At 42.7% G+C, this 24,569-nt stretch overlaps 1 protein-coding gene across 6 annotated transcripts in view; it reads left to right on the top strand.

Annotated features, from left to right (window-relative positions):
- Positions 1–4,899: 4,899 nt before the first annotated feature.
- The window catches only part of ECPAS (Ecm29 proteasome adaptor and scaffold), a 98,921-nt gene continuing 79,251 nt past the window's right edge, over positions 4,900–24,569 (top strand). Inside the window, exons 1-2 of one of the 6 annotated variants that reach the window (XM_046022029.1) lie at positions 4,900–5,195; positions 13,237–13,340. In XM_046022029.1, the coding sequence (XP_045877985.1) occupies positions 13,319–13,340 (22 nt within the window). In that variant the 5' untranslated portion in view covers positions 4,900–5,195; positions 13,237–13,318. Of the gene's footprint in view, positions 5,196–5,382; positions 5,789–6,110; positions 6,416–9,073; positions 9,284–13,236; positions 13,341–24,569 lie in introns of those variants that run through there. The other 5 variants (XM_046022031.1, XM_046022032.1, XM_046022034.1 and 2 more) reach the window with 5 other exon arrangements.

Consider the following 24,569-nt stretch of genomic DNA (forward strand, 5'->3'; position numbering starts at 1 on the left):
GTTTAAAGAAGTAACAGTTTTATTTTATTGTTATTTTTAAAAGATTTATTTATTTATTTATTTGAGAGAGAGAGAGAGAGAGAGAATGAGCACGAGCTGGAGGGGGTGGAGGGAGAGGGAGAGAAAATCTCAAGCAGACTCCACACTGAGCACAGAGCCTGACACCGGGGTTTGATTTCAAGACCTTGAGATCACAACCTGAGCCAGAACCAAGAGTTGGATGTATACTGGCTATGCCACCCAGGTGCCTCAGTTTTTATTCAAAATTGCTAATATTTACAGTAGAATTGGCTGTCAAAATTTCTCCCTTTCAATTATTTATAATGGAAAATTTTAGATGCCAATCTAAAAATATGTAAATACATTACATTGTTTTTCAAACATTTTTTGGGGTGGGGGAGAAATGTAAACAAAAATCTTTGAAACCACTTTCTAAAGGAAATCAGGGGAGATATCCCTCCCAGTATAGGAATAAATTTTATCCCTAGAGGAAATATTGCCTTATCCTCTAAGACGCAAGGTGTAGTATTGTATTGGACCGGGTCAGCTTTTAGCATTTTTCCAGTTACATTTGGGAGGGAAAAATAAAGTAAATGATAGGTTTTGCCAAAGGTCAGGAATTGATTGGTGCTGTCTTTAGGATAGAAACCAAGGAAACAAAGACTTGGATTCATTGCCATCCTTGGAGTTCAGACTAAGAATGGAGCACATGGCACTTAGAGGTTACACAGACGAGAAAGCAGTGGAAATGTTCCAGGCGATGGGAAGGATCCGAAATGTACTCTAAACCCACGGGAATTAGGGAATAAAACAGTGGAAAGATTCTCTATGGTGCTTAGAGACTGATGTTTCTGAGTTTGATTTTTAGAAGTGGAATGTTTTAAGTCCTGACATGGTTTTATGTGTAGTGAAACATGTTTTTTATTCAATAACTGACTGAGGAACAGGAATGAGCTGTGGACTCTGTTGGCAGACTGGATCCAATCCCTGACTTCTTCAGCAACCAAAATGAATACAGTATGAGACTTATTTCTATAGAATTTTGGCTTGTCTGGAGCTCCTAATTGAATTATTTGGGATAGTTGGATTTTCTAGTTTAGAATTAATCCTTTTAGGCATCGAAATTGCTTATTAGAGGGGCGCTTGGGTGGCTCAGTCAGTTAAGCATTTGCCTTCAGCTCAGGTCATGATCCCAGGGTCCTCGGATCGAGCCCCACATGGGGAAACCCTGCTTAGGGATTCTGGGGAGTCCGTTTGTCCCTCTTGCTCTACCTCTCCCCCTGCTCATTCTGTCTCTCTCCCTAACAAATAAAATCTTAAAAATTAAAAAAAAAATTTATTTGAGAAAGAAGGGTGAGAGCGCCCACAAACGGGGAAGGGCAGGGGGAGAGGGAGAAGCAGACTCCTTCCTCAGTAGGGAGCCCAACGCAGGGCTCCATCCAAGGATCCTGGGATTGTGACCTGAGCCAAAGGCAGACGCTTAATGGACTGAGCCACTCAGTCTGTACTGTTTCTTGATGTCAGGAGTATCGCCACGAAGATCTATTCAAGTGAAATGACTTCAGGGACTCTGGGGTGGGTAGTGCTTTTTGTGCTTTACAAATAACCCCAGAATGTTTTGCTCTTTGAGTTCTCACAGCTTCTTTTCATAGTTTTCCTGCTTTGTCCCTCGTTTTAGGGTGTCTATAAGCTCCTCTGTCATCCAAGTACCCGTCCAGAAGAGGGTTAATATCCTGCTTCAGATTTGCTATTACTATGGAAACAAGACTCCTTTGTCAGAACTGTACATACATTTCATGTAATTAGGGCCTACTAGAAGGGGGAGAGGGGACTTCGGAAGAGTAAAAGACGTTAAGTTTTTCTTTCTTTCTTTTTCTTTTTTTTTTTTTAAGATTTTATTCATTTGACAGACAGAGATCACAAGTTGGCAGAGAGGTAGGCAGAGAGAGAGGAGGAAGGGAAGCAGGCTCCTCGCTGAGCAGAGAGCCCGATGCGGGGCTTGATCCCAGGACCCTGGGATCATGACTGAGCTGAAGGGAGAGGACTTAACCCACTGAGCCACCCAGGCGCCCCAAAGACGTAAGTTTTCCATTCTTGGAAATTTTGGCTTCCCGGTGGCCTCTTCTCTGCCCTCTGTGCATCCCCATCCACAGTTCCTTCTTGTTTATTTTTGGAAATTGAGGTAAATTCTAGATAGGAAGTATCTCCAGGCTACTATTCAAAACCAAATTGTCTAGTAAGAAGCTATTTATTTATTTATTTATTTATTTAACATTTTATTTATTTCTTTGACAGAGGGAGAGAGAGCACAAGCGGGGGGGGGGGGGCGGCAGGGAGAGGGAGAAGCAGTAAGAGCGACAGGGAGAAGCAGGCTCCCCTCTGAGCAGAGAGTGAGACGTGGGGCTCTCCCAGGACCCTAGGATCTTGACCTGAGCCAAAGGCAGACGCTTAACCAACTGAGCCACCCAGGCATCCCAGAATATGAAGCTATTAAATGGGGAAAATAAACTACAATAGTTTGAAGGAAGAAGCAGTTATAAAAAAGCTTAGAGCTTTAAACCCTAGCAGTTAGCAGCAGTGCTGGGAAGTGGTATAAGCTGCTGTATATGACAAGATGTTAACAGCATCTTTTTTTAACCCAACAATTTTGCTTCTACATATTTCTGTCTACATGTAATATGTGACTAGGTTGATATATGTATAGGAATTTTTTATAGTAACATTTGCTTACACTAGTAGAAAAAATTGTCCACAACCTAAATGCTCATCAGTAGGGGAATGGTTAAATAAATTTTGTCATGGACTTTTCATGCAGCCATTTAAAGGAACGAAGTAGTGATGTACATACAGACCATGGTGGTAAAGAGTGATCCACACTGCCTAGGTTCAAACCCCTTCTCCACCAGTTTCTAGTTTATGGCATTTTGGATTTGTTCCTCCACGATTTGGTGTCATAAAAATCCCTACTTCATAAGATTGTTGTAAATGAATTTCACCATGTAGAACACTTTAAACACTGCCCAGCACAATCAGTATTAGCTATTATTATCATTACCCATATGGAAAAACACCTGTGTGTATTGTTTGGTGAAAAGATAAAGTTACATATGTGTGGTAGGATTCCATTTTTGTTAAAACAAAATCTGTGTATACACACATATCCATGATTTGCACATGTGTGGACTCTCAAATTTCTACATAGGATGAATTTATGAGATGCTAACTAGTCTTGTCTGGAAGTTAATATTGCTTAACGAACTTTTTTATTTTTTCACTTATATTCTACTTTTATTTATTTTTTTGTGCTGGCTTTAGAAGAATCTTTTTTTTTTTTTTTAAATATTTTATTATTTGACAGAGAGAGATCACAAGTAGGCAGAGAGGCAGGCAGAGAGAGAGAGAGAGGGAAGCAGGCTCCCTGCCAAGCAGAAAGCCCGATGCGGGGCTCGATCCCAGGACCCTGAGATCATGACCTGAGCCGAAGGCAGCGGCTTAACCCACTGAGCCACCCAGGCGCCACTAGAAGAATCTTTTTGAGGCTATGGAAAGTCAAAATTTCCTCAAACCCATCCTCGGTGCAGCTACTTTATAGATTCATAGTCAGGAAAGGCTGGAGGCACCAAATTGTTAATAGGATTGTTAATAGGATTATTTCCAGGGAGTTCAGATGAGGGGATGGTGGGCAGGGAGGTGGGGGATGAGCTTTACTTTTATACACTTCTGTATGTAGTCTGCAGATAGTTTGTTAGGCACCGACTGTGTGTCGACATCAAACTAAAAGAGCCAAAATGTCCTTTTCTGAGGACATTTAGTTCACATTGTGAACTAAAAGTTCACAATGTGACATTAAGTTCACATTGGTGAACTTAATGTGGTAAGAGGTCATTAATAAAAAGAGTGGTGGTATAGACCTTTTTGAATGAATGGGGAAGAATGTTAATGGGGGAAAATCAGTGATACAGAACTTTATTGTAAGTATGAGCCTCTCTCCATTCTAGTTGCTTTTGGGGATATATATATATATATAAAAATATATATATATATAAACATTATATATATTTATTTATATATAAAATTAATATATATTTATATATATATAAAATGCAGAGACAAGGCCTCAGAGAATGCACACTCAACTGCAATTGTTAACCACTCTTCCCCCTGGGGAATGGGATGGTGAGCGTGGAAGGCTTTTCACTTTTAATTTTATGATATCCCCAATCATTTGAAAATTTCCCAAAGATCATGTATAATTTCCATATTAAAGCAATAAAGCGAATAAATGCCTTTAATGTCATGTACCTTGTACTTGCCTAAGTTACGTCTGGAATGACATATTCATTCTTCAAGACATTAGCTAGGGCTTTATGGATTTCTTTTAGGAGTAAATGCAATTTCAATCCATTTAGGGTCTTGATTTCTTCTTCTTATACCAAAAAAGAAAAAAAAAGGCATCTCATCTTGTACCTAACTTGTTGTTGACAGTGCCGTCACTTAAAGTACAGCATTATGCAACTCCCTAATTTAAATTCCATTTTGCAAGTGTTTTTCGCATCCACGACCTCATGGACAAACTTAAGCCGTAAAGTTCAAATCGGCATATTGGACATAAATCATTCGGGTTACCAAAAAGAACGTAGTTATTAGAATAAAAATTAAAAAAAGAAAAAAGCTCATATAAGTCTATGTGCTTGACTTTGAACTTTCAGTATTTTGGTTCATTTAAGTTTTAGTAGGACTCCGTGGCTTTCCTTCACTTGACAGTGCTTGTTTGAGAGCATCAGAAAACCATACTTGATCCCGGGCTTTAAGTGGGAGAAGGAGCCCAGGGAGCCGGGTCGGGGCGTTGAACGCGCTGGGGCCGAGAAGTTCGCGGGAGGCGCAGGGCGGGGCTTCCTCCCGCCGACTCCGAACCCGGCTCCACTTTTCCGAGTCCACGTCTCTTCCTTTGGACTGGCGTGCTTCTTCAGGTCCGGACCGGCCGACGTGACAGCCGCAGACCTCTCAAGAGGGAGCGCGGGCCCCGCCTGGACTGTCTCCCCTGGCCGGGGGTAGCGCGGACCAGCCCGGTCAGGCCCCTCCCGGACTAGGGCGCGCGGCCCCTCGGGCCCAAGCCCGCCGCCGCCTCGCTCCTGGGCGCCCACCTCGCGGCGCCGCGCGCAGCATCGCCGGCATGGAGACCGGCTCCGACTCAGGTCAGAGGCCCGCGCGTCCGTTTCGTGTCGCGGCCGCCTCAGGCTGCTACGGCGCGGCAGGGTGGCTAGGCCGGGCCGCCGCGCAGGCCGCCGCGTGCCGGTTTCGCGCGGGGAGCGCTCGCGGGGCGGGCGGCGGCAGGTGGGCAGGACGAGCCGCGAGCGAGCGAGGGGCCCGGCGGGGGGGCCGCTGGGAGGATGGCTCAGCTCTTTCTAAATATAAAACCGGCGTGAGCTGGGCGAGCGCGGCGCGGAGCCGCAGAGCCGCCGCGCGGGCCGGGCGCACCGGGACTCGGCCGACGGACGGCGGCGGCTCTGCAGAGGCGCGAGGCGGTGGGAGCGCCCGAGTCGCGAGCTCGCGGGGGACCTCGAGAGCGACGCGTGCAGCGAGGAGGACGCAGGCGACGGCGGCGGGCGGGCCCTCGTGGGCGCAGCGCGGCCCGCGCCGTGCGACCGGAGGCGGCTCCCGGCCCCTGCCGCACCGAGAGCGGCGAGCTCCCCGCGCCGCCCGTCCGCGCCCTCCCGCTCCGGCCCCTCCCTCCCTCCCTGGCGCAACATGGCTGCGGCCGCCGCCTCCGCCTCCCAGGACGAGCTGAGTAAGTGCCACCGCCAGCCCGCCGCCGCGAGTCAGAGCCGGCGCTGCGCGGGGCCGGGGGCGGCGGCCGGGGCCCGGCGGGCGGGCAGGCGGACCGGGGCGCGCTGCCGCCCGCTGGGAGCCGGGCTGGGTGGGCGGGCGGCGGCCGCGGCGTGCGGGGGGCTGGGGCGCTCGGGCCTGGCGGGCGGGCGGGGCGCCGGACGCCGCCGCCTGCGCTTGTAGGCCTCAGGTTTGCACCGTCACGTTGCGAAATTGAAACCGGAGCCCCGGGCGGAGCCACCTCTGCCAGCGATCCGCCCCGGTCCGGGGGTGGGGGCAGCCCAGCCCCCTGCCCGCGGCTCTCGGGCGCGCGGACGGGCCGGGGGGGCCCTTGGGGTGGTGGGCTGTGTCGGCGCGTCCCGCCTGACCCCGCTGTGGCCCCGGGTCCCAACTGTTTGGGGGAGTTCTAGAAATGGAGCTTTTGGGGGCGGGGGAGAAGGTGCCTCTCTGTGACACCCTAGGATTCAGCGGAAAGGTCAAGGATAGGCGGTGACCCTCAGGTGGAGCAGGAAGGACGGGAGGGCAGGGAGAGGGTCGCGGGGCTGGACGCCGGCGGGACCTTGGGCCGACAGCGCTTTCACACTCGACGGTAAACGTTGTCTTTTTTTAGGGGATGGCGATCCCCTGTTTGGGGAGAGCGGTGGTCACCCTGAATCCCAGGCCGCCCAGCTCGCCGCTCGGGTTCACCTCGATGCTTTGTGGGAAGTGTAGTTCCTGGGCGCCGCAGGCCCACGCTGGGGCCATAAAAATTGAATTTTCCTAGGACACGTAAGATGATTTCTGATTGCGGTTGGGGTGGTGAGACGGAATGCTTAGGTTGAGCTTTTGTTTGTTTCTTCGGTGCTGCCCTTTCAGTTTATGACAAAAACAAAAAAGGTGTTATTTAGGGGTGATGCGAGTTGTAAGTGGAATGAAACATGGGTGAGGTGTCGCAAGCCTTGTGAAGTTTATGTTGTTACAGTCCCTTCTGAATTTCCATGCGAAAGTAGTTATAAACATAGTAATTTCTGCTGCTTTGGTGTTTGGCAGTTTAAAGCTCCTTTTATATACGTGATCTCAGTCTTGCCCTCGTAACAACCTTATAAGGCTGGTAGGTAGGAATTATCCTTGTTTTAAAGAGCAGGCAGGTCTTAGATTAAGGTCCGTGCTGCTTTGACAGAGAACTGCGGTAGCAGGAGTAATGTTTGTCGGTTTTGAAGCTGAAAGAACAGTTGGTGTTACCCTGGGCAGGATGGAGAGTCTCAGTGGACAGGGTCTTGGTGTGTGTAGAGATGGACATGGCTTGAGTGCCACGGGTTGATTCCTCATCTGTCGGGTCCAAGCTGGGCCTTCTGGGGAGATCAGTTCCCTCACTCCCCCGCCTTTTTTTTTTTTGGTTTTTGTTTTTGTTACTGTAAAATACACATAACTTAAAATTTACCATCATAACCATTTTTAAGTGTATAGTTCAGTGGTGTTAAGGACATATTGTCGAGCAACCATCACCACCGTCCTTTCCAGAACTCTTCATCTTGCAGAGCTGGAACATTATACCCATTAAACCTGACCTCCCTATCCCACCTCACCCCCATCCAGCACCTGGCAACCACCATCCTACTCTCTGTCTCTGTGATTTTGACTGCTCTGGGTATCTCATATAAGTGGAGTCATACATGATTTGCCTTTCTCTGACTGTCTTATTTCACTTGGCTTAATGTCTTCAAAGTTTGTCTCTGTTTTAGCATGTGACCGTATTTTCTTCCCTTTTTAAGGCTGAATGATACTCCATTGTGTGTATATATTACATTTATTTTCTCATCCGTTCATCTGTTGATGGGTACTTGGGTTGCTTGTACATCTTAACTGTTGTGAGTAATGCTGCTGTGAACATGGGTCAACAAATATCTCTTTGAGACTCTGCTTTCAGTTCATTTGGGTGTATACGCAGAAGTGGGCTTGTTTGGTCCTAGGGTAATTCTATTTTCAATTTTTTGAGGGACCACCGTACTGTTTTCCACAGTGGCTATACCGTTTTATGTTCCTAACAACAGTACGCAAGGGTTCCAATTTTTCCACGTTCCCACCATGTTCTTTTCTGTATTTTTGAAAGTAGCATCGCAGTAGCTTTGAGGTGGTCTGTTTAAATTGTTATACCTTGTGGTATCTGAGGTCCTGTAGTACCACTAAACACTTTAAAATCTGAATTACCATTTGGAGAGGGGAAAAAACGAGAAAATTGGGTATCATTCTTTTTTTTTTTTTTTAAAGATTTTATTTATTTACTTGAGAGATGGTGTGAGCGCACACGAGCTGGGCGGAGGGGTAGAGGTAGAGGGAGAAACAGTCTCCTTGCTAAGCAGGGAGCCTGATGCCGGGCTCCATCCCAGGACCCTGGGATCGTGACCTGGGCCGAACGCAGAAGCTTGAGCCACCCAGGTGCTCCAGACCGGGTATCATTCCAAAGTGGCTGACATATTGTGGATATGCAGCATGCCTCTGTACAACAGGGACCTGTTAAGGTGCTGGTGGTACTTCCGGACTTAACAACAGCGACTGAAAAAGATAGGAACAAGTAATTCCAATTCTTGCTTTCCCATTGTTTTGTTTGGTCAAGTCATCAATCATGGACCACAAATATCTCTTGACTTGCTTTCTGTGTTCCTTCAGAAGAGATTAAATGCTTGGCAGCTGGTACCTTAGAATAATTTAACTTGAAATCATGTACATAAAACACTGGCTAAGCAGTTTCAAATAAGCTACTTTTAGAATGGTCATCATAAAAAGAGAGATGGCTGATAAAATGATGCTTTATACAATTTTTTAAAAAGAAGCCAAGAATCTGAATATTTGCTGGCTATTATTTTGACTAGTAGTGATAATAAAAGCAGAACTTTTGGATGCCAGCATTGTTTTTTTCCCCAATATTTTATTGTAAAAATCTTCAAAAATACAGAAAAGTTGAAAGTGAGTATTCATACACCCATTACTTAGGCTCTCCATTTGCTCTTTTACCAGCTTTATCATGTATCTGTCCATCTTTCAATCCACCTTTTATAATTTTATTTTAATCATTTTTAATTAAAAACTGGCAAAACACATGTAATGAAACTTATAATCTTAATCATTTTTTAATTGTACAGCTCAGTGGCACTAAGTGCTCAATTCATCCTTTTCTGATGCGTTTCAAAGTAAATTGAAGACATCTATAAATGTTCCCCTCAGTATTTCAAGACTAGCATTAAGTGTTTTACATGTATTCTTTTATTTGTCACAGTAATCGTAAGAGGTAGGTAAAATTATTATTGCTGTTTTAAGGAATGGAAAACAGACATTTTAGGTTCCCTGGGTCCTACAGCGAGTGAGTGGTGGCGTCGGATCCCAAGTGTCTCAGACTCCAGTGTGCACTCAGCCGGGCTTTAGGCTGTGTTACTGCTGTGTACCGTCCTCCGTGTTCATGCCAATGGAAAGATATGGTCAGGTGGGCTGCTAAATTCTTACCTAGTTGTCACTTTAGTCCGACTGTTTGCTGTTTATCATTGCTGTGGGGGTGCAAAAGAAACACCACGGTCCACCGCTGGAATTACGATACCGCTGAGAGGAAAGAAAGAGGAAGCGTATGTGTAGTAAAATATGTAAGGACCAAAGTGTATGCTTATGTAACATAGACAATGCTAAAGTCATATTGTCTGTGGTTCCCACATCTGCTGTTTAGGGATATATAGCTGATAACACTGGGTTTTATATATTTCAGATCAGCATTTTTTATCTTTGTATTTGAGGTGACACACTTGCCATAAATTTAAATTAAATCTATAGTTGCTTTCATTTGTATCTGCCATCGTACTGTGTGGGAGCTCCCAGGAAGCAGAACTGTTAGGTTTCTCTTCTATTTCATTTTTATCGATTGACCGATCGATTAGTATCATTGACATATGGAAGTTGCCAAAAGGTAAGCAGAACAATCTTGAGCTGGGGTTTCTTAGAATTTGTTATCCTTTCACAAATCTCATGAATTGTGACTTTGAATTGGGTGATTGTAAAGCTGATGTTTATTGAAAGCTTACCATGTGTTCTAGTCACTTTGTACCTGTTGATTGACCGAATCCTTTCAACACCCCTGTGAGTTTGGGGCTATTACTGTCTCAGTAGTGGAACTTCCTTCATGTTATGGAGTTAGGGCTTAAATTCAGATTCTGTGATTCCAAAGTTGATGTTAATTCTGACTGACTGTTGTATTACTCTCTCTGAAAGGGAAAATACATAGTTTATAACAAGAGCAACATACCCCCCATCCGCCCCAATGTCTTAGTAGCCTCCAGAAGAAATCTGCTGTCATGTATAAAATGTGGCAGTATTCTGAGGTTCATTGGATAGAAATATTAGATTTTTTAAAAAAAAGATTTATTTATTTATTTGACAGAGACAGCGAGAGAGGGAACACAAGAAGGGGGAGTGGGAGAAGGAGAAGCAGGCTTCCCACTGAGCAGGGAGTCTGATGTGGGGCTCCATCCCAGAACCCCGTGATCATGACCCGAGCTGAAGGCAGACACCTAATGACTGAGCCACCCAGGCGCTCCAGAATTTTGGGTGAGATGCCACGATAGAGAACAGTTAGTTCTGACAAAAATAGTTCTGAAATCTAGTTTGTAAATTACTTAAGATCATAGTGCTGTAACTGTTTGGAATGGAGTGTAATTCAGTGCAGGGCATGTGGGCTAGTTTTTCTTCTAATATTATCCTCTGCCAGTTCATGGAAAAGTTGACATTGTGGTTATGTTTCAGCAGTGGACAGGGAGATTTCTGACAGAGGGAAGGAAGCATTTGAGACTTTTCACCAGGTCAGCTGTTCAGTGGTTTCATATTCTGGGCTTTATAATTATAAGGCATCCTTAGAATCTGATCTGGAATGAAGACAACTCAGGGAGGAGTAGGGCCTGTAATCTTAACACGCACTGACGCTGTTCAGTTTGACCATTTAACATAACCGTGGGCAACTTCACTTGCAAAAGTTGGCGAGATAATCAACATGTCAGACACCTTCTGAGAGGTTCTGCCAGTGCCATGAAGCCTCGTGTTTCTCTGAGAGGGTGGGACGTGGGAAGCTGTGTGGCTGTGTGCGAGAACGTGATTCTGTGGCCTACTGAAATAGCCCGGGAGACAGCCATCCAGGCAGCTGAGCTGATCTTTGTAGAAAGGCTAAATCAAGTCTGTATTGTTCAAACTTTGGTTACTTAGTCAAAGAGGAACGTTAAAATGGGAAATAATGGTATTTCTGTTTCTTACCAACTTCTGATTCTTCGTTTTCACCCCATTCTGTTTTTGAATTGTGCTTTCAGTAAACTGTAATATTTAATAAAGGCCACTGTCAGTGAAAATGGTTGGCACTGGGTTATTCGACCCTGTTCAGAAGGTAGATGTTAAAATTATCAGCACTACCGGCGTGCTCTGATGGTCTGACCCAGGTTTCTGGTCTGTGGTTTCAGGCCTGGCCAGTCTCTGCCTTATGTGGCTTATTTTCCCCCACACATTTTCCAGTTAAATAAGCAGACTTTAAAAATTGAGTGACTAACTTTTGGTCCTGTCCTCATAGAGCTTATAATTCACTGTAGACACAGCTTTACATATAAATATAAATAACTAACATAAAGTGTAATACGAAAAATGCCTACTGCTGTTCTTTGGAAATTTCAAGTGCAAATACCTTGAGCTAAGAGAGGTTAGAAAATACTTTCTGAGAAAGGTTGAGTCTGATATGCTGGAGTAGCTATGGCTGCGGGAAGTATTGGGGAAGGAGATAAAATTTGGAGTTTTGATACTTGACCCTTTCTGCCTTTTATGTTCTTTTTATGATTTGGGATCTTCAGCAAATTGTTTTACCTTTCTAGGTCTCAGTTTCTTTCTCATAAAATTGGGATAATAAATACTCATGGTGTTGTTATGATTAATGTGTATGAAAATGCACTGTATAAGGAATTAAGCTCTGTGTAAATTATTATTATTATTTCAGTTGGGGGTGGCAGTCGGAGGTGAAGCTGTGAGATAGGTTGGGACCAGCTTGTGTGGGAATGCCAATACAACTAGTTTGGACTTTGTTCTGGAGACAGTAGAGCACCATCAAAGGCTTTTAGGCTGGTGTGTAACATGAGTAGGTCTGTTTTACAAGGATAACAGGTGGCAGTGGTGTAACATTGATTGCGTGGATCCAGAGACCCAGAGGAGCGAGACTAGTTTAGGAGGGTGTCACAGTGGCCAAGTGAAAGAAATCTGGGGTCTGAAGTGGGACAGTGGAAGTGGATTTGGCAAGGAGGTGATGTAACCTAGAATCTCCAAAATCGCCAGAAATTATCAGCCAAGTAGATGAGTGTTGTTCAAGAGAGGGAGGAGTTAGAGATGATTCCAAGAATCTAGCTGAGAGATTAGTGGGGTGTGGAGAGGACAGTCTCTAGACAGAGTTAGGGAGGTAAAAGCGGAGAAAAGAGAGAACAGGTTTGTTGTCTTCAACAAAGAAATAATTTGTTGAGTGAATGAGTTGAATTATTGAGGTGCCCATGTTGTATTGTTCAGGGAGACTCTTCAGACTAGTAGCTGAAATGTCGTGTGGTGTCAGAGATGGTTTTGAATCCTGGGTCTGCTGCTTTTTGATTAATGTCCTTGAACAAGGAACCTAATTTCTGGGCTTTGGTTTTCTCATCTGTTAAATGAGATAATAACAAACCTATTTCACAGAGTTGTTATAAGAGTGGGAAGAGATAATGCATGTTCAGAGCTTGGCATAGTGCTAGGCGTGTGGCTTCTTTGGGTGTGGGAACTTGGTCTGAAGTTTGGGAAAGTGTGGGGGTGATGGTAGAGTCAGAGGAATGGCAGATTGTCCCGAGGACAGCTGTCTGGGGACTGTGCATGTGTAGGGGTGAGAAGAAGACCAGGAAGAACCAGGGAAGGGGGTTTATGAGTGCTGAGAGAGGGCAGAGGTTCCCAGGGTTATGAATGTTCACCATTTATATTCTCAAGTGTGATGTGTGGTAGCATATGTACTCACTACTAATACCCCTCTTATAAAACTGTTGTATAATTACACTTCCTTCCAATTCTAATGTAAGACTTTGTATGTTGATATTTATGTATATGTACACATATACATATATGATGAAATCTGTGTTGTATTGATATTCCAGTGTTTTAGTCTTCAGTGAATAAGTTTAAATTATTAGTGTGTTATTTCTATATAATAACTTTTATTTGTGGACATACTCCTTACTCTTTCTCCAGTTTGGTAATCACTATAATATTTTCCTCTTCATTCTGAATTTGCAAAGCAGGGCATCAAATTAGATCTTAGCATAGAAATGAAAAGTGCTTTTAAAAAATTTCTTAATGGTAGCTATGAATATAAATCTTTTAATTGTTTTTTTTTCCTGGTGTTCTAAATAATAGATTCTTTATACAATTGCGTATGTGCGAGTGGATGAACCTACCATTGGTGATCCAGAGGATTTTTGTCAAGACTGGATAAACCATGTATCACATTGATTGTAGAGGTTAGTAGTTCCTTAGTTCCTTAGGATGTGTGCATTTTTTTTGTAGTAGCATTTAAAAATGCATAGGTTATCAAGTAGCAGGCAATCTCCTGCCAAGATCTTCATGGGTTTTTCTCCTTTTCCAGCTATCCTGAGTTAGTGAAGTTCATGTTAGTTTATATATCCTGAAGCCTCTATTGTATGTCATCGCATGAGCATAAATTTAAACAATTAGCAAGAGAGAGAAAAAGATGAAATTTGAAGCCATTACTTAGCAGTGTGTACAAGGAAAATACTATGGGTGTTAGTTTACAAGTAGTATTGTCTGCCACAATAAAAAATGACTTTACATGCTCCCAGAATGTCATCCTGTTTTATTTGTAAAAAAGGGGGAAAAAAAAAAAGAGAAAAAAAAGGGAGGGCATTGAAAGAGGCATCATCATAGTAATTAGATATTCCTAATTCTGCCTTTTTGACATGTACTGTGATGGAAAAACCACTAAATTCTGCTTCATTTTGGGGCTGAATAAGACTTTAGTGTCTGTCTTTCTGGGAAGATATTGGATGGTCCTTTGACTGAAACTCTGTAAGTTCAGACTGTAATTCTCTGATATCATAAGCTCAATATCCAGTGTACCTTGGATTTTGTGGTTTCAATCCAAAGGTGCATCTTACTGCTTTCTTCTAATTTGACTATTGCATTCCCCTTCCCCCATGCCTTCTGTTTTTCGGTATGTATATTGCTGATGATAGTCTATGATTCCTTAATTCAGTTAGGTGGAATTTTGAGGGATAGAACGAATGGAGTATTTTATAAATCAGAGTTCAAATTTAGCATAAACTTTGTTTGTTTGTTTGTTTGTTTTTTGTTTTCTCACATAGCTTCTTTCCATTAGAGAGAAATGGAAAACTGGGAGGTTGGAGGAATTGTTTAGAAGAGAACCAAGGACATTGTTTATTTGCTCCTAGATTCCTTCTCAGTGCTTTTGGGCCTGTGACAGATGCGTTAATGAAGTTACGATATACTGAAGGCAAGCAGGTCAAACCACAAATGCTGGAATTTAAGAAGTGACTTAAATAAAGAACTTTCTAGAGTTTACACTTCCAAATGAGCGTTGTCCTAAGTAATGAGCTGCTTTGGTGGATCTTAACTATCACATGTTTGACTTTTATGCAGTCTGAACTCTTGCATAGTATACATTGTCTCCTCTAAGCTGGCTTTCATAAGCTGAACTAATCTTTCAGCTCATCAGTTTACTAACGTTGGTTTCTAACTGGGCACCTGCCAACTGCTGTCTCTGGAGGAAAGGGCTTCCTTGGGAGGTGGGAGTGCTTGCGGAGCTCAGTGCATCTGGAGTGTGACACTTACTCATTAAATCTAGGGTGCAGTTGAGGACTTTTGTCTCATCACTTGGCCCAGCCCTGCCAAGCTAACCTTATGACTTCTTCCTTCCTTCCCTCCCTGTGTGTGTGTGTGTGTGTGTGTGTGTGTGTGTGTGGAGGGGGGCAGTGGGGTGTGTGTGAGTAGGGGAGGGTAGCTTTACTTAAGGCTCTGCTGGGTTGGTAGGGAGCGTAAAGTAGCCCGACGTCATCTCCAGGTGGCTAGGACTTCAGAAGTGGCAGGAGAAGAAAGATTCCTTTCCCCTTCCCTGCTCAGTCACAAGCCCATCCTGGTGCAGGGGTATCTGTATTGGATTATCTGCCTGGGTACTGGGGGTAGGATGGTGGGCTAGGGACAGGAAGTTGGTCTAATTGCCTCAGTTCTGGGAGGAAGGGGTACCAGCAGGGACTGTGTCAGCAGGAACCTCCTGCTCCGAGCCTCATTGCTTGCAGAGGTTGTTATCTCCCCTTTGGGCAGCCCTGGCTGGAGGGAGCCACGGTGGAATGGATCCTCTCCCCATCTCTGACTTATAGTGATGTTTACTACTGGACTTCCTGACATTCTTCTTTTAAGTATGTTTGCATTTAATAAGTTTTTAAAAAATTTTTCTTAAGGTAGGGAATGGGGCAAACATCTATTTAAAACCTAGTAGTAGAGATCAAAATTGAAAGCATTAATTCCTGAAGAAGTATCTCACCTCATTTAGATTTTTTGTCACTCAGGTATTACAGAGTTACATTTAGGGAATCGAAATGGCGTATAGAAATCAATAGATGGGAGCGCCTGGGTGGCTCAGTGGGTTAAAGCCTCTGCCTTTGGCTCAGGTCATGATCCCAGGGTCCTGGGATCGAGCCCAGCATCGGGCTCTCGGCTCAGCAGGGAGCCTGCTTCCCTTCCTCTCTCTCTGCCTGCCTCTCTGCCTACTTGAGATCTCTGTCTGTCAAATAAATAAATAAAATCTTAAAAAAAAAGAAATCAATAGATGATGTGGGCTTTAACTCCTTTAACCTTAGTTAGTATCTGGTTATAAATTTATAATTCACAGGCTTGATCTACCAGAAAAGACCATTACCTATGAAATCTACATGGCAGCTAGGCCTACCTTACTCTTTGTAATTTTAGCCTCACACTCCTCATTGCACAGGTTGTCAAAGTCTGGAGGGGGTCATCCTCCATCACCCCCCTCCACCCCCCATCACATCCTGTTTTTGTGAATTTCCTATAATTTACTTATGCTTTTCTTAGCTGTTAGGTTCCCATATTTTGGTTCCACTCATGTAAACTGGGACATGAAAACCCACCTGTTTCACTAGTTTACGCATATACTCCCTCACTCACTCGACTCTCCCAAGCCTTTCAGTAATTTAATTAACTCTGGAAGATGGGAGTCATGGGGAAAGTCTTGGTGTAGTGTTTGGCTTTCTGTCCTTTCCCTGGTCTGTCCTCTCTCTCCATCTTTTTCTTTTTTCCTCTGCTCTCTGCAGTAACTACTGCATCCCTCCTCATTTGGAACAGGCCAGTTCTCCACACAGTCAGACCTTCAAGAATTCCTACCACCTTTTTTTTTTTTTTTTAAACTGTAAGCACTTGTAGTATTAAAATACGTTATCATCTCTTTTCCAAGAGATTCTAACATCAGGTATTATAAATTGTCACCAGTCCCCTCTCTTCCCTTGCTACAGATGTTAAATGTATAAACTTCTAATGACTTTTCTAAGGCACGAGGAATTAATATTTCATATATTCAACGGGTGTTTGAGGAACTCCTCTCTGCAAGGATCTAAATTAAGTGCTGGGATACCAAGGGACTTAAGTCACAGTTTCTCAATCCGAGGAGCTCTAGAGAAGGAGTGGGTAGTTAGGTGGAATCAGATTGAAATCACACCTCAAAGAACTGCTTTGTTCTAGGACAGAGAAGATCGGGCAGTTACATAATGTGTAGCAAAAGGCAGCGAATGCCAGCAGAGATGTAGAAGAGGTCCATGGATAGTGTAGGTATGCAGCAGGTAATATTTGAGCTGGACCTTGAATGGGAGGATTTGGCTGTGTGGAGATAGAGAGATAGCAGGAGAGGTTGGGGGAGTATTCCCGGTTGGGAGACTTGGTTGACCAAATAATTGGTCAGGGAAAACATGGTACACTTAGGAAGCAATTGCAGTTTGGATCGCTGTTGCAGGAGTAATGGGGTTCATGGTTAAGAAGATTCCTTTGGGGCTACATTGGCCCATCATTAGGAAGGACGCTTTCTCTGATCTGATAATTCACTCTAGGCATGTTCTGGCTGCTTACTTTTTTTTTTTTTTAATGTACTTTTATAGAAGTATTTCTTTTTTTATCCCCTTTGGCAAAGACCTTCCGCTTTTATTTGGACCCAGTTGTAAGCCAGCTTAAGCAAAAACAGGGCATTTATTTTAGGTAGTTTTACAGAAACAAGAAGGGCCTTCACGAACTAGAAATCACCCAGTTCTTCCAGCTGCTCTCTCTGTGCCTTATTGCCCAGTCTTCAGACCAGCTTCCCCTGACTCTGTGTTTCATAGAGTAGGCTAAAGATGCCCAGGTTCTGTCCACCAGCTTTATTCTCATTGGTCGAGGCACTCAAGGGAGGCCTGACTTTTTGGTCCCACTTCTGAATTGCTGAGGAAGGTATGGGTTGAGTTGGGACCCATCCTGACACAGTGGCTGTGGCCAGGGTACAAAGTCATGTTGTTACATGGTTGTCCACAGTAAGCCTTTGTGTCATTTCCACCCCCTTTCTTTGCTTCAGCTGTGCTGCAGTTTAGCTTGCTGGAAGGACTGTTGGGTTTGGAGTTGGAATGGCCTGGAGTTTGAACCCTAGCCCTGACGCTTTACTACATTATAAGTCTTGATCAACATTCTTCTCCTTATTTTTGTAAATCAACATTCTTAATGAATTCTAGGCTCTGTTTCTTCATCTCTAAGTTGGAGCTAGTATTACCTTCAATAGATAGTACTTTAGAGGGAGGTACTGCGTTCTAGTGTGTACTTGGAGGGTAAAGACCTATCAAGATTCAACTTAACAATTTGTCTTATGAGCTTGGTGACCTTTGGCAAATCAGATCCTGAGCTTGTCTTGTCATATAAACGCAGACAATAGTTGCTCACCTCACAGTGTTTTTTAAGGCTCAAAGCCCCATGTGAAACTGTCTTGTGACTGTAATATCTTTACGTATGTATGAATCAGAAGAAAGTAAATACCAAGAGGGGCAGTATTTCCTTGTGAGATTATTCCATTAGGGTTTAGTATATTTCTATGGTAACCTGATAGATGTTTCCAAAATATCCTGTAGCTTTAGATTATTAATTGATTTATGATGCAGTGGGCAGTGGTCTAGGTATTTTCAGCTTTCCATTTCAGTCTCAGCTTCCATGTAAGCTCTAACCTGATTAACAATTTAAAATTTACTTTCGTATTCACAAAAAATAATGTTCTTCGTAGAAAGCCTTAAAAACATTCCTAAACCTGTTTCTCTGAAATAACTGTTTTCTCGTTTTAATTCAAACAAGTAATTCATGTTCATGAAGTAAATTAGCAATGACATAAAATTAAACAAGCCAAGAAAGAATCCTCTGAAATTCCATCATGTGGAGATAACCACTACCTTAAATTTAGTAACTTTTCGTATTCTTTTTGATGGCGTATGCTTGCCTTGCATACTTTAAAGGAATATTTTGATGTTCAAGTTGTTATGAAAAGATGATACATCTCAGGAAATAGATATATTGCTGGTTTTTTTTTTTAACTTTTTTTTTTGTATGAGTGATTATATGAGTAAAAACCAGTATTTTTGCTTTTTCTTTCTTTTTTTTTTATAAGATTTTATTTATTTATTTGACAGAGATCACAAATAGGCAGAGAGGCAGGTAGAGAGAGAGGAAGGGAAGCAGGCTCCCTGTCGAGCAGAGAGCCCCATGCGGGGCTCCATCCTAGGACCCTGAGATCATGACCTGAGCCGTCGGCAGAGGCTTTAACCCACTGAGCCACCCAGATGTCCCAGTATTTGCCTTTTCTAATCCTGTGAACAAATAGCCTTTCCTCCTTAACACAGAAGTCAAAGTTGTATTTTTTTGGAGTGATCTGAAGAATGAATGATTTATATGGACAGTTTCATTTGTCAGGAATAATTACATGTTTTCAGAAATATCAGTGGCTAATGGTGGGTAACATTGAAGGGAAGGCCTTAAACCTTTACTGAATATTTCTTCCTTGGGAGGGGTAGAAGGAAGAAAGTCCCTTCTTTGACTTTACATAGAGAAATTAAAGACCGGTGAATAATATGGATTATAGAAATATTTAATGGAAACAAAAATGAATAAATTTATTTTTAGTAGGCTTTTTTCCTGCATGAATATAATAGTTGACATAAGCTAAACTGGAAATTGTTTTTAGTTCTGGGGTTGAAGAATTTCAGTGTTTTGATCTTTTTTTTTGAGACTGAGATTTGTTTTTTTAAGATTTATTTATTTTAGAGAGACCGTGTGCTCTCACGGTGGGGTTGGAGGGCAGAAGGAGAGGGTGGGAAGAGAATCTTAAGCAGTCTCCACACCCAGCGTGGAGCCCAGTGCAGGGATCATCTCACGGCCCTGAGATCATGACTTGAGCTGGAATCAACCAACTCAGCCACCTAGGTGCCCCTGAGACTAAGTTTTGTTTGTTTGTTTGTTTTAAAGATTTTATTTATTTATTTGACAGACAGAGATCACAAATAGGCAGAGAGGCAGGCAGAGAGAGAGAGGAGGAAGCAGGCTTCCCGCTGAGCAGAGAGCCGGATGCAGGGCTCGATCCCAGGACTCTGGGATCATGACCTGAGCTGAAGGCAGAGGCTTTAACCCACGGAGCCACCCAGGTGTCCTGAGACTAAGTTTAAAAAAAAACACACACACACAAAAAAAACCACTTTTTTTTTTTAGAGCAGGTTTAGGTTTACGACAAAATTAAGAAGGCACAGAGAGTTTCCTGTGTAATCCTCCGCTTCACTCCCTGTCCTCCCCCTGCTCCCATCCTTCCCCCCCCCAATAGCATGGCTTTCTCCATCAGCATCACTCACCAGCATGGTACATTTTTAATCAAGGATAAACCACATTGACACATAACCACCTGAAGTCCATAGTTTATATTACAGTTCACGCTTGGTATTCTGTATTGTGTGGGTTTGGACATATATCCCTCATTATAATATCACATCTAATATCATATATAATATATATTATAATCATCATATATATGATATATATATATCATATATAATATCATACAGAGTATTTTCACTGCCGGAAATATCCTGTGTTTTCCTCCTATTCGTCCCTTCTTCCCCATTCCTTCCTGGCAACCACTGATCTTTTTACTGTCTCCATAGTTATGCCTTTTTTAGACTATTATGTAGCTGGAGGCAAAAAGTATATAGCCTTTTCAGATTGGCCTCTTTCACTTAGTAATGTGCCTTTAAGTTTCCTCCATGTTTTTCCATGACTTGAAAACTCATTTCTGTTTGGCACTGAAAAATATTTGTTGTTTGTATTTATCTATTCACCTAGTGTGAAGGACATCTTGTTGCTTCCAAGTGTTGGCACTTAGGGATAAAGCAGCAGAAACATCCCTGTCCAGGTCTTTGTGTGGACATAAGATTTCAGCTCCTTTGGGTAAATAGCAGGGAGTGCAGTTGATGAATCATATGGTGAGACTCTTCAGTTTTGTAGGGAACCTCCAAACTCTTTTAAAGTGACTATACCACTTTCCCGTCAGTAAATGTTCTTGTTTTTGTCCTTCCATATTCTTTTTTTTTTTTTTAAGATTTTATTTATTTACTTGACAGAGAGAGATCACAAGCAGACAGAGAGGCAGGCAGAGAGAGAGAGGGAAGCAGGCTCGCTGCTGAGCAGAGAGCCCGATGCGGGACTCGATCCCAGGACCCTGAGATCATGACCTGAGCTGAAGGCAGCGGCTTAACCCACTGAGCCACCCAGGCGCCCCTGTCCTTCCATATTCTTTAAGGATCCTTTTAAGCTTTGAAATTCTGTGCTTTAAATTTCTTTCTTTATCCCTGAAACATGGCTTCTTTCAACAGATTTTTGTAAAAAAAAAAAAAAAAGAAATGTATTTTTTTTTAAAGATTTTTTAATTTATTTATTTGACAGAGAGAGATCACAAGTAGATAGAGAGGCAGGCAGAGAGAGAGAGGGAAGCAGGCTCCCTGCTGAGCAGAGAGCCCGATGCGGGACTCGATCCCAGGACCCTGAGATCATGACCTAAGCGGAAGGCAGCGGCTTAACCCACTGAGCCACCCAGGCGCCCCAAAAGAAATGTATTTTTACTGAAGAATATTTGAAAAGTACATGAAAGTACAAAGAAGAAAAATCTGATATATTTTCTTACCCCTTTTATGTAGTTGTATCTAAAACAAAATTAGTATGGTGTATATATTTGTTTTAAAAATAATGAACATTTCAAGTATGAAGAAAGTATAGAGATTAATCTTAGAAATATTTATGTATGTCCTACCCATCTTTGTCAAATCCTTACATTTTTGCTGTTAGCAAAAAATCTTTTATTTAAGAAATAAATATTAGAGACACAGTTCAAGCTTGCTGTGTTACCCATTACAATTTTCCTTTCATTCTCTTTTTTCTCTTTCCTTTTCCTCCTCCTCCTCTCTTCCCTTCTAGCCCAGAGGGGGTCATTCCTGTAAAGTATATATGTCATATGCACCATATATATATGTTGCATTTATAAACCTGACCTAGGTAGACTCAAACTGTACCCATCCTTCTGCACTTGCTTTCATTGATCTTAGGTTTTTAGATATTGTCATGTTGATCCTTATGACATTTAACTCTTGTTTATTTTCACTGTCATGTGACTCTGCCACAATTTCTTTATCGATTTTCCTGTTGATTGACATTTAGATTGTTTGCAAGTTTTTGCTTTTACCGACCCTGTGTGTATGGTAAGTTTCTTACAGGCGTTCCTTGTGCTTGTCTTTGCCTAGGAGAGTTTTTCTCCAGGACAGGGTTATGCAAAGTGTGGTCTAAGGAAGGGAGAATTATTTTTTGCAAATAGGGAACTGTGGAAGAATGTAAATTAACGATCATTGTTAGTTTATTTAACATTTCTTATCTTAGTGAGACTTTCTAGAACGAGGGAAGAGTGTTCCTTATCTTTTTCTGACCAGCGACAGTTTGCAGCTGGGTTACTTTGAAACGCACAGCTTTAGGGTTTGTTACCCTGGTGTAGAATTGCGCAAGATTTGTTTTCAGAGATTTTATCAGTGTACGCCCCATCAGCAGTGAACTTAATCAAGTACCTCTTGGTTTGTTTCCCGTCTTTGCCAACAGTTTGTAGTTAGGTTTGCAAAGTTTTTCTTTCTTTTTTTTTTTTTTAAATTAAAAAAAAAAAAAAGATTTTCATTTATTTATTTATTTAACAGAGAGATCACAAGTAGGCAGAGAGGCAGGCGGAGAGAGAGGGGAAGCAGGCTCCCTGCTGAGCAGAGAGCCCGATATGGGGCTTGATCCCAGGACCCTGAGATCATGACGTGAGCCACCCAGGCGTCCCTGCAAATTTTTTCTGATGCGAAGGGTGTGCTCTCTTATTTTATTAATTTTGCGTACTCCTGATCACTGTGATTGAGCATCTTTTTTTTTTTTAAATTTTATTTATTTATTTGACAGACAGAGGTCACAAGTAGGCAGAGGGGCAGGCAGAGAGAGAGGAAGGGAAGCGGGCTCTCTGCTCAGCAGAGAGCCCATGTGGGGCTGCATCCCAGGACCCTGGGATCATGACCAGAGCGGAAGGCAGAGGCTTTAACCCACTGAGTCAGCCGGGCGCCCCGACCATCTTTTTATGCGTTATTTAGTATATGGGTGTCATCTCTGAATTGCTTTCTCGTCTCCTTTTTTTCTTTAAAAAATTGGGATTAATTTGCTTTTTCTTGATTTGCAGGAATGTTTAAAGTATTCTGTATTCAAGTCCTTTTCATTTAAAAGCATTGTTGCTATTTATAACTTACCTTTTTATTTTATGGTGTGTTTTGCGATATTTTAAAATCCTAACCCTTTAATCTTTTATGTTTTGTGCCTGCATTTTAATTTTCCCTTCTTAGTTTTACTTTAAAATCTTTAAAATTCTACTTTTTACATGTCATTAATCTACCTGCAAGGAATTTTTAGGTATTTCTTCCTATATGGGTAAACAGTTTTTTTCCAGTTTTCATTGACTAGTTTGTTTTTTTCTTTCCCTAGTTCTTCTGACCCCATACTCCGTTTTCTTCCTGTTTTTGTATGCTGCCTATCATTTCCTTTTTTGGATTCTCCTTCCTTTATCCTTAAATGCTGCTGTCTTGGGCACTCTTGTCTCTGGCTTTCTGGTACTTCAGCATACAACTAGCATATACAAGTGCTGCCGACCTGTGCCACATCCTCGCCCCTTCCTTCTTCACTCTGTGGATCCAGGACCGCCAAGCCCTGACACAGGGTGGGGTTTCAGTAACTTCTCTAATGAGTGCATGAACGATCTCCTTAGGGAAGTTAGTGCTGCATAGTGGAAGTAGGAGAGTTCTGGGCCTTGAAGGAGGAGAGAATTTAGATGAGCAGGGAGAAGGAGGAAGGGTAAGTTGCAACTTGACACATTTGGTATTAGCTCGGATTCATAGTGGTGAGCTTTCTCTAGTGTCATTTTTTGACCTTTGATTTTTGTACAATGTTCCATTTTGTCTTAACTACCACTTGAATGAGACAAAGTCACATGATCTTTTGGCGATGCTCTCAAACAGGGCTCCCTGTGTCTGATGTAGTATGTGTCGCATAGTGCTGTATAGACACTAGGATCATTGTTGCAGACAGTGGCACAGCGTAGGCAAGGTTTTCTAGACTGAAGGTCAGAAGACCCCATTCTACTTCTTGCCCTGCTGCTTATTACCTCTGTGAACTTAGGTGAGTCCCTAAAACCCACTGTGTTTTTTATGTTGCACAATCTTTCAGTCCTCTCCAACTGTGATTTCAATAGAAGTCTTTCTTTGTAGTACAGGTTTCAAAATAAGTTTTTTTCCTTTGGTGGTAGTTTCATGGAAGTTTGTAATGATTCATGAAACTGCACGCTTCCATTTTGTGCATTTTTGTAAGTGTTTTATTTCACAATCAAAAAGATTTAAAAAACTCTCAAAAGACTTATGTTTCTTACATCCATGTGCCCCTTCCCCCCAAAAATTCCAACTAGATTAAAGGCTTGAATGCAGAAAGCAGAATCTTAACAGCAGGAAGAAAACCTAGATAAATATATGTGGCAGGGGTCTCCAAGCCCACCCCCAGTTTCAGTGAGTTGTTAGGAGAATTCACAGGATTCCACATATATTTGTACTCATGTCTAAGATGTATTACAGAGAAAGGACAAAAAACAAAATCAGCAAAGGGAAAAGGCATGTGGAGCAAAGTCTGTAGCAAACCAGGTCCAGGCTTCCAAGAGTCCTCTCCCAGTAGAGTCACACAGGACGTGTTTAATCCCTCCACCAATGAGTTGTGACAATACGTGGGACATGTTGTCTACCAGAGATGCTCAGTAGAGACTCAGTGCTGAGGGCTTTTAATCAGTGCTGGTGGTGTTGGCATCTTGTGCCTAACACGCACCACAATTCCAGATTCTGAGAAGGAAAGCAGGTGTTCAGTATAAACCATATTGTTTGTATAAAGGGTTTAGGCCCAGTGAGCCACTCTTAGCAGTCCTGGGATTGGGGGGAAATCTCTCCTGAAACCCATTTCCAGATGCCAGCCAAGGGCCAGCCTGGCAGACCAGTGTTTCTAAGGACAGCTGTCTCAGGCCTGCTGTGTTAACACTTTTCTATACTATTTTTTTGTAATCT

The sequence above is a fragment of the Meles meles genome, chromosome 11 (genome assembly GCF_922984935.1).
Source record: "Meles meles chromosome 11, mMelMel3.1 paternal haplotype, whole genome shotgun sequence".
NCBI lineage: Eukaryota > Metazoa > Chordata > Mammalia > Carnivora > Mustelidae > Meles > Meles meles.